This window comes from Procambarus clarkii, chromosome 53, assembly GCF_040958095.1.
Source record: "Procambarus clarkii isolate CNS0578487 chromosome 53, FALCON_Pclarkii_2.0, whole genome shotgun sequence".
NCBI classification, from domain to species: domain Eukaryota; kingdom Metazoa; phylum Arthropoda; class Malacostraca; order Decapoda; family Cambaridae; genus Procambarus; species Procambarus clarkii.
The window spans coordinates 22074168-22089864 of record NC_091202.1 but is presented as its reverse complement, the minus strand read 5'-3'; the positions used below and the strand labels follow the sequence as shown (position 1 = coordinate 22089864).

The window sequence follows — 15697 nt, the reverse complement described above, 5'->3', positions numbered from 1 at the left end:
GGCACCTCGATTAACGATCAGCTCTATCTACGAGCATTTCGAGTAATGAGCGAGCCACTCGCAGAACATTTGTCTCTACTAACGAGCTTTTCCTCAATTAACGAGCGTTTCCGCTGGTTCTCGGACACCTTTTACGACAGTTTTGTTGTTGTTTCGCAAAACGAGTTTTCCACATGACGAGCTCGGTGCCGGAATGGATTAAACTCGTTAATCGAGGTGCCACTGTATTATTACAGAACTTTCTGCAGACAGTGAAATCACTTTGAAGTGCAGTACAGGGTATTCGACGTTATAGTTCACTTCAAAGAGCTGCTGAGAAACCTGGCAAGATTGTCAGGCAAGTACTTACTTACAACAAGCATTTCCCTGCACTGTGGTACAAGAATAATCTTTATCCTTAATATATTGCAGCACCAAAATATTACATTCTGATTAACTAAATGACTAAAGATCAGCAAACTATAGTAACATTGTACACAACCTCAGATAAGCCAGCAGTCTTCAGCGTCCTCAGGACATTGATATTGACATTGTGAACTGCAGTATTGCCCTGCACAGTGGTGAAGGCAACGATTTCAATCTCTTTGCGTTTGTGTGCTTCTGTAGCCATGAAAATTGCCAGTGCATCATCAAGACCAGCATCTGTATCAATAATGACCTTTGGTATCGCCATACTGAAATATAAAGTAACATCTTTATAAATGGTGACCAGCAAAAGGTTTGCTATATACAGTATTATAATTTTAATATTTTTTTATATATACTGTTTTTACACAGGAAGATACAATGGATTGTAAAGTATAGATTTTAGTGATTAAATGGTACATTCTTGCTAAACAAATGACACATGTTGGGAAAGTGTTTTTTTCTGGAGAAACCCCTTTGTAACTCCGTGAAGCTATATTGTCGTGATGGCCTCCCATACTCAATCACATCAGTCGTAGGCATCGTGTTGGCCAACCAGGGACTAGTGCCAGAACCTGGTCCCCCCCCTCCCTCACAGAGGCACAGAGAGCAGGGGGATAGTTGTGATCACCCTCATCGGCTTTCTTCTTTCTTTCTTTTCTTCTTCAGAATGCCAGCTGTTTGTTGGGCATTACTCTCTGCCCTGAGAGACAGTATCTACATTTTGTTGACCAAACCACACACTAGAAGATGAAAAACTTTAGAATCTGTCTTTGCTGCCCTGCTATGCGATCTTAATAGATTTTTACCCTCCTTATTTCTTTTTAAACATTTCTAACCAGTTGGACGAATTCTTGTTCTAAACTGACCTCCCCATTCTTCTTCCTTTTGTATCAAGCTCTCTTTCTACTAATAAGGTTCTTCAGATCCTTTGTCATCCATTCTGGGTGATTATTATTAGATCTATTAAATTTGTATGGTATACTACGTTCCTGTGCTTTGCTTAGAATATTTTTAAATAAGTTATATTTTGAATCCACATCAAAATCCCTTCTTACGTCACCCATCGCTGGGTTCATGTCTCGCTCCAAGACCGGCCCACCCCCCATGCCCAAGACTTTCCAATCTGTTACATCCTAAAAATTTCTAAGGTCATTAAAAATCAGCTTTTTGGAAATCTGGCACTTTAACAGAATTTTCTCCTACAAATCTATTCAATTCTATGCTAAGTCTGATTTCTTTGTGATCACTGTTCCTTAGCTCACTCCCTATTTTGATGTCATTAATTTGTGTTTCCCTGTTAGTTAACGCCGTCTAAAATATTTTTTCCTACGTTGGTTCCTTAATGTGTTATTTAAGGAAGCAATCTTCTATTAATTCTAGAAAATCTAATGCTTCATTATTCTCAGTTCTGTTAAACCAGTTTATTCCACTAAAATTAAAATCACCCATGACACAAGTACTCTATGACATAGATGCTTTGCTTCCATTCTGTCTTAAGTTTGGTGGCATGTATATGACTCCTATTATAAGTGTTTTAGCTTTTTTATTTAATTCTACCCAAATAGTTTGTGTGCGGGGTTCAGTTTTGATTCCCCATTTGAGACATTTCAAATTTTCCCTTACATATACATATGTGGCTACTCCCCCTCCTCGTCTAATATATCTATCTGTATGAACTAGTTTCAATCCGTTTATTTGATGTTCGGCTAATAGTTCTCTGTTTTCTATATTTACCCATGTTTCTATAAATGCAATGATATCTATTGTTTCTGTGCAGACAAGAGCATTTAAATAGTTTACTTTGGTTCTTAGACTTATACTGTTCTTGTAATATACCTTAAGTGTACTGCTATTTTGAGGCCCTTCTCGTTCCATTCCTTTTGCCAATTTTTGTCCCCCACCAACTCTCACTTGTAATGCCTTTTCACCCCATATCCATTCCCATACCACTATCTACTAACAGTTGAAACCCAAACAAACCTCTCCAACCACAGATTCCAACGAGTTGGCAACAGCAACAACCCCAGCCCAAGATAAATGTCTCAGACCATTATATTTATCTGAGGGCCACCAATACACCAATACACATCAAGAGGGCCTTGATGAGGACATGAAGCTGCCAGTTTGTCAAAGGTTTTTCTTGCAATTTGCCCTGATGATCTTTTCCAGCTGTATTTTAAAACCCAGCAGAGTTTTGGCGTTTACAGCTTCGGTGAGAAGGCGATTCCACGGGTTTACAACCCTATGGGTGAAAAAACATCTCCTATTTTCTGTCCTACATTGTGTCCTACATATGATAAGAATCCTAGGAAGGCAGGACATCACTAGAATAGTGAGAGGACATCATCCTGTAACTACACTTAATTACATGTTCCTAGTACTGTATAATGTTATGTTTAGAATTGTATAGTGCATGGAAATTGTCTAATTTCCATTGCAAGAAAATTAGCTACTGGTATTAACTACTGTTATCAATATGTATACTGGACTACACAGCTTAACTATGAAAATATAAAGATTTTAAATTGTTATTAATAATTGTGTGCTTACATGCAGCTGTATGGGGGCGCTTTGTCTTATCTCAAGTGTCTTATCACCAGTGTTGATTATAATAAAGACAAGGACACGTGGAACCTATGATATTCATGGAGACTGTATCAGTCTTGTAAATAGTGACTACCCTTGAGATAATGATGACTGTACCTCCAGGTCACTACAAAGGAAGGAGCTTGCAGTCAGTGCAAGAGTTGCTTATTATGTTACAAAAATTACTTGGCTAAAAATTTCCAGCCAAGATTTTTTTTTCTTTTTGACAAAAATGTCAACTTCTTAAACAGAGTCTAAATTATATGTAATCTTTGTCTATAAAAGAGAATGTGTGTGAGGCTGGAGACAAGAAGTTTAATACATAAACCCCAGGATGCCCCTTGGTATGAAATGGCAAATGATACTAATTCCCAATATCACTAAATACCAGACTCAACCCTCACTGTCATTCATCTAGCATAATATTTTCTATGTGCAGATTTATTGTTAGTTTCCTCCATGAAGTGTATTTATTAATGAAGACAGTGTTTAGTGAAGATGGGTAGTGTGATGAAGAAAACGTGGTGAAGAGTAGGGAAGGTGGTGAAGGGTCAGAAAGATGGTGAAGGGTAGGGAAGGTGGTGAAGAGTCGGGAAGATGGCAAAGGGTAGGGAAGGTGGTGAAGGGTCGGGAAGATGGCAAAGGGTAACGAAGGTGGCGAAGGGTATGGAAGGTGGCAAAGGGTATGGAAGGTGGTGAAGGGTATGGAAGGTGGTGAAGGGTATGGAAGGTGATGAAGGGTATGGATGGTGGTGAAGGGTATGGAAGATGGTGAAGGGTATGGAAGGTGGTGAAGGGTAGGGAAGATAGTGAAGGGTAGGGAAGATGGTGAAGGGTAGGTGAAGTGGTGAAAGGGAAGGAAGGAAGGCTTGGAAAGGTACTGTAATGAAGAATAAGGAAGGTAGTGAAGGAGATGGAAGGCGGTAAAGGAGAGAGAAGATTGTGACGATGATGGTTGTATTTGAGGTATCCGGTGGTGCCTGGGTACTAAAGATAGTTACAATGATGAAGAGAGTATGTAGTGAATATTGATACAGTGATGAGGATTATTGTGTGTATTGTAGATGTTTACAATACAATACTGAAGACTGTGTGTGTAGTACAGATGCTTACAGTGATGTTTCAGAGACAGGTGACATGTCGGGCAGGTGTGTGTCTGGCAGAGAATGGTGACGTGTCAGGGGCAGGTGTCAAGCAGACAAAGGTGACGTGTCAGGGGGCAGGTGTGTGTCAAGCAGAGACAGGTGGCGTGTCATGGGCAGGTGTGTCAGACATATGACTATAATTACCTAAGTGAAGTTACAGGATAAAAATTTGCATATTTTCGGTATAAAAAGTCGTACTGTAATTTTAAACTCCAAATATGTGCATTTTCGGTATAAAAAGTCGTAATTTTAAACTCCAAATATGTGCAATCACCCTGAATTCCGCTCAAAAATAACGTTCAATAGTCATATTTTCGATAGGCATCGTATTTTGAGAACTGCAGGGGAATTTGGGCAAAATATGACCAATCGCCATTTTCACTAATTTGCATATTATTGGTATAAAAAATTATAATGTAAAACTCCAAATACTGTACTTATGTGCAGTCACCCTCAATCCTGCTGAAAAATACTGCTCAAGTGTCACATTTTTTATAGACATCGTATCTTGAAAACTGCAGGGGGATTTGGGCAAAATACGACCAATCCCTGTTTTCAGGAATTTGCATATTTTTGGTATAAAAAGTAGTTATTTAAAACTCCAAATATGTGCACTCATCCTCAAAACTAATGCTCAAGTCATATTTCTAATAGACATTTTATTGTATTTTGAAAACTGCTGGGGGATTTGGGCAAAATATGACCAATCACCATTTTCATTAATTTGCATATTTTCGGTAAAAAAAAAGCGTCATAATTTAAAACTCAAAATATGTGCAATCACCCTGAATTCAACTAAAAAATAACGCTCAATAGTTATATTTCCGATAGGCATTGTATCTTGAAAACTGACCAGTTGCCATTTTCACTAATTTGCTTATTTTTGGTATAAAAAGTACTAATTTAAAATTCCAAATATGTGCAATAACCCTGAATTCTGCTTAAAAATGCCGCTCAAGAATTATATTTCCAATAGGCATCGTATTTTGCCACTTTACTATTGGGTGTTTGCCACTTTTTTGTGGGTTTTTGACACTTTTTGTGTGTATGCCCCATTTTTCTTGGGTGTTTTAGATTTTTCTTTGTTGAGCTTTTTTTTGGGGGGGGGGGATTATTTGGAATTTTATGTTGGGCATTTTATGTTTTGCATTTGGGATTTTTTTGTTGGGAGTTTTGAAATGTTTTGTTCGGCGCTTCAAATTTTTTTGTTTGGCGAGTTGGATTTGTTTTGTATTGGGAATTTTCAGTTTTTTTGTTTGGCATTTGGAACTTTTTTGTTGGGAGTTTGCTACTTTTTTTTGGGGGGGTGGGGCATTGGCAGCGTTTGGAATTTTATGTTGGGCATTTGGGAGTTTTATAAGAGTTTGCGAGTTTTTAGTCAGGCTAAATCTGCAAACTCTCCATGCAAATAAAAGGACCCAGTCTTTAGGAACTTACTCCCTGATGAATTAAAAAATTGTTCAACCTATGCCCTAGTTCAAAAGTAAAATAAAAAAGTACATAATTTCATCCTCATCTCATAGTTAGCTACCTTGTGCTTCTGACTCCCACTGTATCTTGTACTACCCACTTCCCCAATATTAGTACTTAAGACTAATTAAGTACTGTACTTAATCTTTACCAGTGATCACCTCTGTCAGTTTATATAGTCAATATAAAACCTTGCTACAATGTACTTTTTCATATTACCTGATATGTTAGAATTAAGGACTTGCCCGAAGTCATAAGGGAGCTGAGTTCGAAAGACTGGGCTCCTTTTATTTGCATGGAGTGTTCACTTTGCACAGATTTAGCCTGACTAAAAACTCCGAAACTCCCATTAAATGCCCAACAAAGAAAATTCCAAATCTCTCTGCCATCTCCAGCTGAACTTGCCTGACAAACTGGTGATTCCCACAAGTGAATCTTACCACTCACCTGAACTTATTTAGGTTACCAGCCGAGTTCTTGTTCTCACGCCCCAGCAATACTCTCAGTGGTCTCACTATAATTAATGGTTTAGGTTTCAGTGACAGATGTTGCATTATGTAATCTTCACTTATCATATAAATTGCCCGAGAGATGGAAGAGACAATGCAAACATAAGGATAAAATACTAGCGAGTTTACTAACATAAATCTACAGTGGATGATAAAATCTGCAGCACTGGCTGAAGGCGGCAACACTCCTAACGTCGTATTTGGCAACGCAGTCAGCTGGCCGTTTAGATGCTGCGCCCTTTGACACCTGGAACTGGTCACCACCACTTCTCGTCACAAATATCACTGTCTCCTCACGTACAATAATAATTATCCTGACAAATAGCCTAACCCTAGATCAATAGTAATAATATCAATAATAATGAACTACATCACCTAGCTCAAGGAAAAAAGGGGGGGGGGGGTTGGAATTTATCTACCTTAACTTCTCTGCTACAAAGTCGTAGATTCCTCACGATGGTAGCTGGGGTCCTCTGCTCGCCGACTGAGCGGACAGAACACTGGACGCGTCATCCTGTGGTCCCGGGTTCGATCCCAGGCGCCAACGAGAAACAATGGGCAGAGTTTCTTTCACCCTGATGCTCCTGTTACCTAGCAGTAAATAGGTACCTGGGAGTTAGTCAGCTGTCATGGGCTGCTTCCTGGGGGTGGAGGGCTGGTCGAGGACCAGACCGCAGGGACACTAAGCCCCGAAATCATCTCAAGATAACCCTTGTTGAACAGGTCCAACTCGCCCAGGATCTCAAGGCGACTTGTAGCTCGCGTCATCTCTATGCTCATTCCTTATGGCAGGTCCTCCTCCTGACACTATAGGCTGGCAATGCGCACTGCTCCTTCCCTCACACACCGGAACTAGTAGACACACCCCTGTAGTCTCGTTCTCAGTGTCCCTTTAACCGTCCAGTGGATGAGACCCTGTCTCTTCAGTTCTCACGTCATACTGGGTCCTGACCCACAGGGCTTTACACCATCTTTCCAGCGTCTGCCCCCCCCCCCTCTTACACAGTCAGAAACCTGACAGCTAATAGCTCTTGGCACACTCATACCAACTGAACTATGCCTCTTTACACTCCCTGGGAGTTTACAAGTCTCTTCAGCATCTGTAGTACTGACTATAGCTGCTTAATCCACATCCTGAGGCTTTCTGACCTCCCAATCTGGAGAGCTCACTGATGCATGCTCACTCTCTAACACGGCTGGTGAAGCTCTCTTTTTCATCGGCGCTCACGGGCGCGGGCGTCCGCTGCCCGGTGACATCACGCCTGGGGAGCACTGCCCCATTGGTCAACTCCATCACGTGACCTGCACTGACTAACTGCCAGGTGCCCTTGCCCCCCTTGGCAAGAACTCTGACGCCCCGTCGCCATATTGCAATCCTAAAGGGCATAAGCCACTCTCAAGTCCAGAACGAAAATTGGAAATTTAACTCCATATGATAACTTTGACTACCCTATCAAAAGAGCATATCGAAATGCTTCCTGAGCAACAGAGAATGTACGGAATGTAGAGATATGACTCTGCCAGTATGGGGAAGATAGAGGATGGGGCACTGTAACAGTATGTACCTTTACCTGAATAAATATACAGTGGTACCTCGGTTTAAGAGTTTAATCTGTTCCTGGAGACAGCTCGTATTCTGAAAACTCGTAATCCGAAGCTAATTTCCCCATAAGAAATAATTGGAAATGAATTAATCTGTTCCTGACTACCCAAAAAAACCTCACTTCAAACTAAATTTTATACCTAATTTATCTAAATAAACCTACAAAACTATGTTCAAGTTATTACTTACCCTTGTTAATGAATGCTGTTGGCGTATGGAAGACGGTGAGGAGGGGGAAGGAGGAGAGGTGTTACTGTTTGGAAGGGGAGTCCCCTTCCATTATCACATCAGGCAGTGAGGACTTCACTGGTATGCACACACTGGCACATTTTGCCTGCATACCACTAGGACTTGCTTGTCTTACTAAGAATCTGTCTAAAGACACTTGTTTTTCCCTACATTTTAACACTTGTCTGTAGTAAGACATCACATTGTCATTTAAAAGATCAATGCAACGGCCTGCTACAGCTTTATCTGGGCGAGTTTTTTCAACAAAACTTTGCAGTGCTTCCCATACTTCACACATTTTCTTAATCAAGAAGGGACATCCTTTACTACCTGTACTCACACCTATTTTCTAAGGTTGAACCTTACCACTGACTTTCTTGAGACCCATGGCGAGATATATAACAACTTTTATGCTCAAATGGCCAAATAACTATAAATCCTTGTGAAGAATTCAGGCGGGAATAGTCACTGGGCGCGAGGCACTGGTAAACCGAGGCGCGATCGCCGTGCTACCACGCGCTATTCGGCCTGTACGTGTATCAACACCCTCATCTTCCGAGGCAAAGTTTCCGAGCAAATCTTGCTCGTATTCCGAAAAACTCGTATACTGTACAGGGACACTCGTATTCCGAGGTACCACTGTACAAGGTATCACTCAAACACAATCTCGCCAACCCATTGTACCTTCTTGTAAATAAAATTTATTATTTTTTTTTTTTGTTCTTTTGAAATGTTTTTTGTGGCCTTTCAGATATTTTTGTTGGGAGTTTGGGACTTTTTTTGTTGGACTTTTGGAACTTTTTGTTTGAGCTTTTGGTACTTTTTTGTTTAGACCATTTTCTTGGGCACTTCCATCTTTTTTGTTGGGCATGTCACTTCTCTGTTGGGCAGTTTTAATTTTTTTTGTTGGGCATTACGAAATGTTTTGTTGGGAGTTTGCAACATTTTTGTTGGGTTGGGTTAGGCGAGGTCAGATAAAGCAAGGCGAGGTGTGATTAGGCAGGTGAGGAGTTGAGGTTAGGTTGGGTTGTTAGTATTAATGTTTTTGGTTGGGCATTTGAAATTTTGCTTTGAGTACATATTTGGGATTTTTTAAATTGGACATTTGGGAATATTTTTGTTGTGCATTTTAAAATTTTTTGTTGAGTTGGGTCAGGTGAGGTGATGTTGGTTTAAGTTTTTTTTCTGCATTTGGGATTTTTTGTTTTGATGGGGGGGGGGGGGGGAATTGGAATTTTATGTTGGGCAATTTGGATTTTTGTTGGGAACTTTGGATTTTTTGTTGGCCTTTTTTTTGGGGGGGGGGTGCAATTTTTTTGGTTAAGCATTTGCAACTTTTTTGTCGGGTTGGGTTGGGTCAGATGAGGAGAGGTATTCTCACTCCCTCTAGTCACTGACAGGCAGCACCTACTCTGAACCTAAAAACAGGACAGAATATGGGGTAAAGTCTTGCAAACTTTACCTGACAAACATTTCCTTGTTAAAAAAATAAAGTACTGTATTGATACATAGTTAAGGTATTCATATGAGTGTTTATAGATAATGACTTGGCATGTTAATAGAAGCACAAAACCCTGGTTTCTGTTTATCATAAGTCAACTTATACTGAATCCATCAAAGATAAAATACTATAACTGTTGTAAAAGTCCCTGGAACATCGTTGCTTTAGTGAAGTGAGAGTTGAGAGAGACTTATTCCTGGGATTAATCAAGTTTGTGATGGTCATGTGAGTGGGATCAAGGTCAACAATAGCTAAACTGGTCACTTCATAACATTTGATATACAAATCTGTTCACAGGGCAAACACATTCAAGTTCATACTTTTTGCAACAAAATATTAGAATTTTCTGAACTAGTTTCAAAATAAAAAGCTTTATTGATTAAATTTTTTCCTACCTACATTCACACAAGTCACTTATTTTTTATCCCTGTTTATGAAGACACTATTCCGTCTTAAACTCCATCACAGTAATACATCTGTTAACATACAAAGAATAACCATAAAGGCACAGAAAAAGGTGGTAAATTTATTTTCATGAATCATGTTTACATTAGCCATACACTGTTATGAAAGATAAGCAATAGTGCAAATTCTGTCCAGAAGATCAGGTCACAAGAAGGCCACTTGCCAAAAACACAGACGCAGAATTCACCAGATCTTTATATACCGCACTGGGGATTTGATCCTCCAATAAAAGCTGATGTTCAATCAAGGTTTGAGTGCATTTCACTACAAATTAAGGAAATATTCTGCCTCAATAAAAAGCCGAAATGAGCATTGCATAGCACAGCATATTTTGAAACACGTTTGTCCGTGAAAAATAGCATCAAGGATATACAGTACAAATATAGTCATCATTTAGCACTCGACCTGATAATTTGACGTTGAAAATTCCATACCCTGCAGTGTCCTCAACAAAAAGGTTTGTGAAATACTTGTTAATAATTAATTCTCCTTAACTCCAACTCCAAGGTAAATAATTTCAAACAACATATTCTTTGAGGGATTGAACAGACTTCAAAAGCAACATTCTGTGCAATACAGTGCTACCTATTTGTTTTCCTCTCTATGAAGGTAAAAAACTTATGGTAAGGAATGCCTACTTTCATTCAAATACGAGGCTAAAATTAGCATCTTAAAATGTCAAGAGGATTTCTTTTATTGCTGCTACAGTAACTAAAACACCATAATGCATCGTATTCATTCTGGTCTTAGACTTGAATGGTACATAAATGCTAAATCTAGACATATGAAAACATTCAAGAGAGTTGGAGGACAAACTGGACACTAACCAACATAAAACATGTAATAAAATACAAACAACTTTTCCCTACATAACAATTCCTAGTCTTATGCTACTTATAGATTTACCTGTATAGTTAACAGCTACTTATAATATTCTTAGTTAGTTTTCACCTTACTCTTACTACGGGTCAAATATTTGGACGAGCTGCCATTTTTCTCCGCCGAAGACAAACTCTTTGCTCCCGATACATATTTTGGAACAATGGTAAACAACATTATGTTCAAGTGACTGCAAATTTCCAAACAAACTTCTCGGCAATACTTGATGAGGTCATAAATAACATATACCTGAAAGAAAAAGAAACCAGTTAAACTGTTATCAAGGCAACACACAAGGGTTCAGTTTGTGCACAGGTAATGTTCAGTCTATATAAACAACCTACCAGAACAAACACGGAATTATATGAACATTGATTATGATGCAACAATACCAGGAAAGATATAAATTTAGACAATTGTCATGCCCTTCAATGAGACCTGCATAAAGTAAGTATATGCAGCACCACTTGGCAAATGGAATTTTATGTGAATAAATGCCATGTTATGGAACGTGCAGTAGGAGAAAATAGACCACACGCAACCTACAACTTTTGTAGCTTCTTGTTAAAAAGAAAACTGACAAAAATAAGAGATCTAGGGGTGGTTCTAGATAGAAAACTATCATTTGAGGACCACATAAAGAACATTGTGCAAGGAGCCTATGCTATACCTTTCAGTTTCAGAATTGCTTTTAAATACATGGATTGTGAAATACTAAAGAAACACAAGGGTGATGGTATGGACACCTGGACACACCCTACCCACGGGTCATGGTATGAAGACGGTGTACTTACACAAACAACATATAGGAGAAATTTCTCTGGGATGGGACAATTGAAGTACTGGTTGAGGAAGAGGGCACCAGGGCCTAGAAGAGAAGCATCACTGTATGCCATCTCACTTTTAGTCATATGAGCAACCTAAGGAGTAAAACAAAATTACAATTAACATTCATATAGCATTAGTGTTTACATTGTCATTACCCTCATCCAATTTTCTCTAGTGGTCCTGATTACTGACACCCTTTTGATTATCATATCTACAATGATTGTATTTATGGTAGTTTAATGATCATTTTGATATGGAAATTTGTAATCCCTCCACTACCTTATGATGTTCGAGTCAACTTCACTCAAGAGCGTGTTTTCCGATTTGCATTTCTTTGATATTTAGCCTTAAAACATAAGCATAGTTACTAAAAACTAGGTTAACCCTTACACTGCTACAGTCTGGGCTGTAAATGGGGGTACAAGCTGGGGCAGCACAAAAATATATTTGAATTATGTGAAAATTAAAATTAAATGTTAAACAAATCTCCAACTTATTGGCTTCAGCATCGTGAAAGTTTCATCCCTGTATTTTCAGAAATGGATTTTAGAAAAACTTTTTTAAAACGAAGAACATTTTGTTCATAAGGAGAACAGCTCCTATTAACTGGAACTGAGGGATAATGCAGCCAGAGAGAGATACAAGCACCTGTCTGATGCACAAAAAGAAGAAGAATAGTAGTTAGAAGTGCTGACAAAGTGGATATGCAGTTGGTGCCTTTATAGCATTGCTGAGTAATACATAAATAATAATGAGTATGTTATTATGCTCTATTTTGTTATATATCATACAAATACATTGTCCGATGGTAATACCTGTTACTTTCACCAATGTTCACAATTTTTTTTTTTAGGGGCGATTTTTCTTTTTTTCTTTATTATGTGATTTTGTTGTAACCTCTACATCCTGGAGAATGCATACCTGTCTCTAACTATGTGAATATAGAATTAAATTGGTCAACAAATAAATCGGTCATAACTGGCAGAACTTGGGACTTTGAATTTTTTTTTGCCGATTTTTTCAGATTTCAAACTATATTCCTTGTTTCTTTAGATTGTTTTGATGATTAGAGAACAGATTAGGGTTTTTTGACTTATATAAAGTATACCCTAAATATATCCCCTAAATCATTATAATTATCCCTGTATGTTGTACTTTTGGGGTTATTTTTTCTCAACTTCATTTCAACACATACTGACCTACAACTTTCACATATTCGAGTATGAATGCCAAAATATGTTTATTAAAACATACAAGTAAATTAATGAATTAGAACTACCTTATACATTGTTGATAACTTCAACTTCAATTATCTTTAAAACTAGAGTTTCAACATTGAGTCAGCTGGATTAAAAAAATCCAGTTTGACCGATTCTCACCATTTTTACATGTAGTGTGCGCCGCTGTCTGTTCTACAATCCTATTAGAATGGATTTTTCATAAACTAAATGTTTTGGGTTATAAATTTTGTTGTCTAAATTTGGTGCATATTTCAAATGCCATATTGACATTTTTTTTTACAGTAAACTAAACTGAAAATCTATATTCTAAATCTATTAAAATGAAGATCATATACTATTCTGAGAGCATAATAATACTTAATGAACAATTTGTGATATTTAATATTTTTGCAGCTGATCCAAAAATCTGAAATTTTCAATATTCAATTTTATAATTATTTTTAATTTTCTTGTTTTTTAAGTTACGTTGGTGATCATTTAGACAAAGTTGGAGTGTTTGCTTAGCAGATTATGCACAAAAAATTGGAAAGCGTTAGAACAAGTTTGAAAAATTTAACTTAAGGTGCCATCGGGTCCTGTAGTATATACCGTATATGCCATGCGCAGTTTAACCCTCAAACTGCGCATACCATATATAAATGATATCAATGACAAAACCGAAACCGCGCACATCATTTAGATATGATTTCGTGTCTAGCGCTATAATTTAAACGCCCCACCTGGGATAGGGGCAGCTATAGTACAGCCACGACCGATAGTTGCCAGATGCCACCTAGAAAAAAAATCCAGGCCAACATTCTTGGGTGTTACAGCGTCAGTATTGAGCAACCCACCAAGGTTGGCGCACGCAGCACGAGCTCACAGCACCGCTGTTCAGCTTGTGACCACAGCATCGCCTACAAATACCATAATATAAATGATACTGCTATTATTTAGCAGTAATAGTATTACTGAAGCCCCCTGTGATAAAACTGACCAGGATTCTGATAATAGCAGGATTGTGGTGATATTTAGCACTGTGCTCCATGGAGGGAGGAGTAAGGCTGTGGAGGGAGGGTTGTGGCGTCGTCTTCTGACTCTGTGTGGCCACCATTTATTGACTGCACTCACCATACCAGCTTAGTGGTTCGCTATGGTGAACACAAATGTAGATACTTATATATAACGTGTGTATAGTGTGAGATAACAGCGAGAGGAGTAGGTTGGGAGCCGCCATTTTGGTGAGGGAAGAGCGTCGTCTGCACGACTTGGCATGTTGTTTACTGATGGCCACTATGATCTTTGGGCACCATACCAGCTTATTTGTACAAGTATGGTGAATAAAACAGGTAGATACTTATATATAATGTGTGTATATAGCGTAATAACACCACAAACAATATTGTTGGAGGACAAATATTTGTGCGTCTGGCCTTGAGGGCGGCCGCCAATCAGCTGACTGTGAGAGTAGCTACGTCTTTGTGCCATTACTCGCCATACAAGCTTAGATGTACAGTTATGGTGAACAAAACATGTAAATACATAAATATAACGTCTGTGTATAGTGAATAAATACAAAAACAGTATTGTGGGGAGGTGAATGAGGGTGAGTGAGGTGGTGTTGAGAGAGGGAGTGGCAGCGAGTGGCTCGCTGGTGTTTGACGGTCACTCCTCGTTGCTTTTTGACTCATAAGACCAACTTAGTAGTTTGTTATAGTGTACAAAACATGCAGATACTTATATATAACCTGTGTATATAGTGTAACAGCAGCAAAGCTATTTGTTTATTGTTTATTGTTTATTTGCAGGTAACCACTGAAAGGTCCAAAAATAACCAGCCCATCCTCCAAAAATGGGGAGGTAAATGTAACAACACAAGTAAGTGCAATTATGTACTATTCATAGCAGTCAGGAATTGTACTTATTTTTACTTAGTATTAAACTGTACTGTCAAATATATTGTGAATATTTGAGTTTACCTGAAAAGCTGAATAGAAAACCACAACCTAACCTAACCTTTGTGTTTGAAGATAAGCATTTTACTGCTTCTTAATTACAATTAGTACTTAACCTATAGCTATATTGATATTACAGTTTTATAAAACTAATAAAACAAAACTAAAATATATCAATAAATTGTAAAGTAACTCAGAATATTTTCAAATTTTGTATAAAATCTCTATTGTTTAATAAAATTGAAAAAGAAATTCCTGATATTTAAAACTTGTGTAGAGAGAATCGAACATGAAAACTTCATCCTAAAATTCTGAGTGTCTTAACAGAAAACTAGGAGAATAAATGGGAAGGTAAATGTAACAGCCCCATAAGTGCAATTATGTACTATGTATGACAGTAAGAAAATGTACTTATTACACTGAGTATTAATTAAACCGTACTTGTCAATTCGGAGGAGGGGTTGAAATACCCCAGGAATCAATAGGGACACCAATCCCACATGCCCATTTGACCCAATGTATAACTAGACAAGCATGCCAGATGAGCTAATTGATTCAGGTAAGCCACACTAAACCTTGGATTTTATCCCTCAACCCAAAGTGTGTTGTCCCCAGGGGATGTAGCCACTGGCTAGGCTCAACAACCAGATGAACAAACATTGGGGAATATACAGGTCTCCATGCATGGCAAACACCTGAGTGGCAAGGCCACATGGGCATAATTTACTCATGCACTATCACAGCAGGTAGGAGATGGGAGCAGAAGCCCCTGACACCTGTTTGAGGGCAGTGTTCAAGAGCCTCCCCTCACCACATCAAGGCAGCACTCTTCAAGGGATAATTTCAGAGAAATTAGCCACAGAATATTAGGATACTTGATGCCAGTTTCCAACACCCACA

General features: G+C 38.4%; 2 protein-coding genes across 10 annotated transcripts in view; both read right to left on the bottom strand.

Moving 5' to 3' along the window:
* LOC123767084 (nucleoside hydrolase) overlaps positions 1–3106 on the bottom strand; it is a 28960-nt gene extending 25854 nt beyond the window's left edge. Inside the window, exons 1-2 of the mRNA XM_045756569.2 lie at positions 2959–3106; positions 482–674 (exon numbers count right to left, since the gene is read on the bottom strand). Coding sequence (XP_045612525.1) covers positions 482–673 — 192 coding nt within the window. The 5' untranslated portion in view covers position 674; positions 2959–3106. The remainder of the gene's footprint in view (positions 1–481; positions 675–2958) is intronic.
* Positions 3107–9962: 6856 nt separating this feature from the next.
* The window catches only part of LOC123767085 (choline/ethanolaminephosphotransferase 1 bbc), an 87520-nt gene continuing 81785 nt past the window's right edge, over positions 9963–15697 (bottom strand). For all 9 annotated transcript variants that reach the window (XM_069304763.1, XM_069304765.1, XM_069304761.1 and 6 more), the window contains 2 exons: positions 11589–11714; positions 9963–11043 (listed from right to left, as the gene is read on the bottom strand). In XM_069304763.1, the coding sequence (XP_069160864.1) occupies positions 10852–11043; positions 11589–11714 (318 nt within the window). In that variant the 3' untranslated portion in view covers positions 9963–10851. The remainder of the gene's footprint in view (positions 11044–11588; positions 11715–15697) is intronic.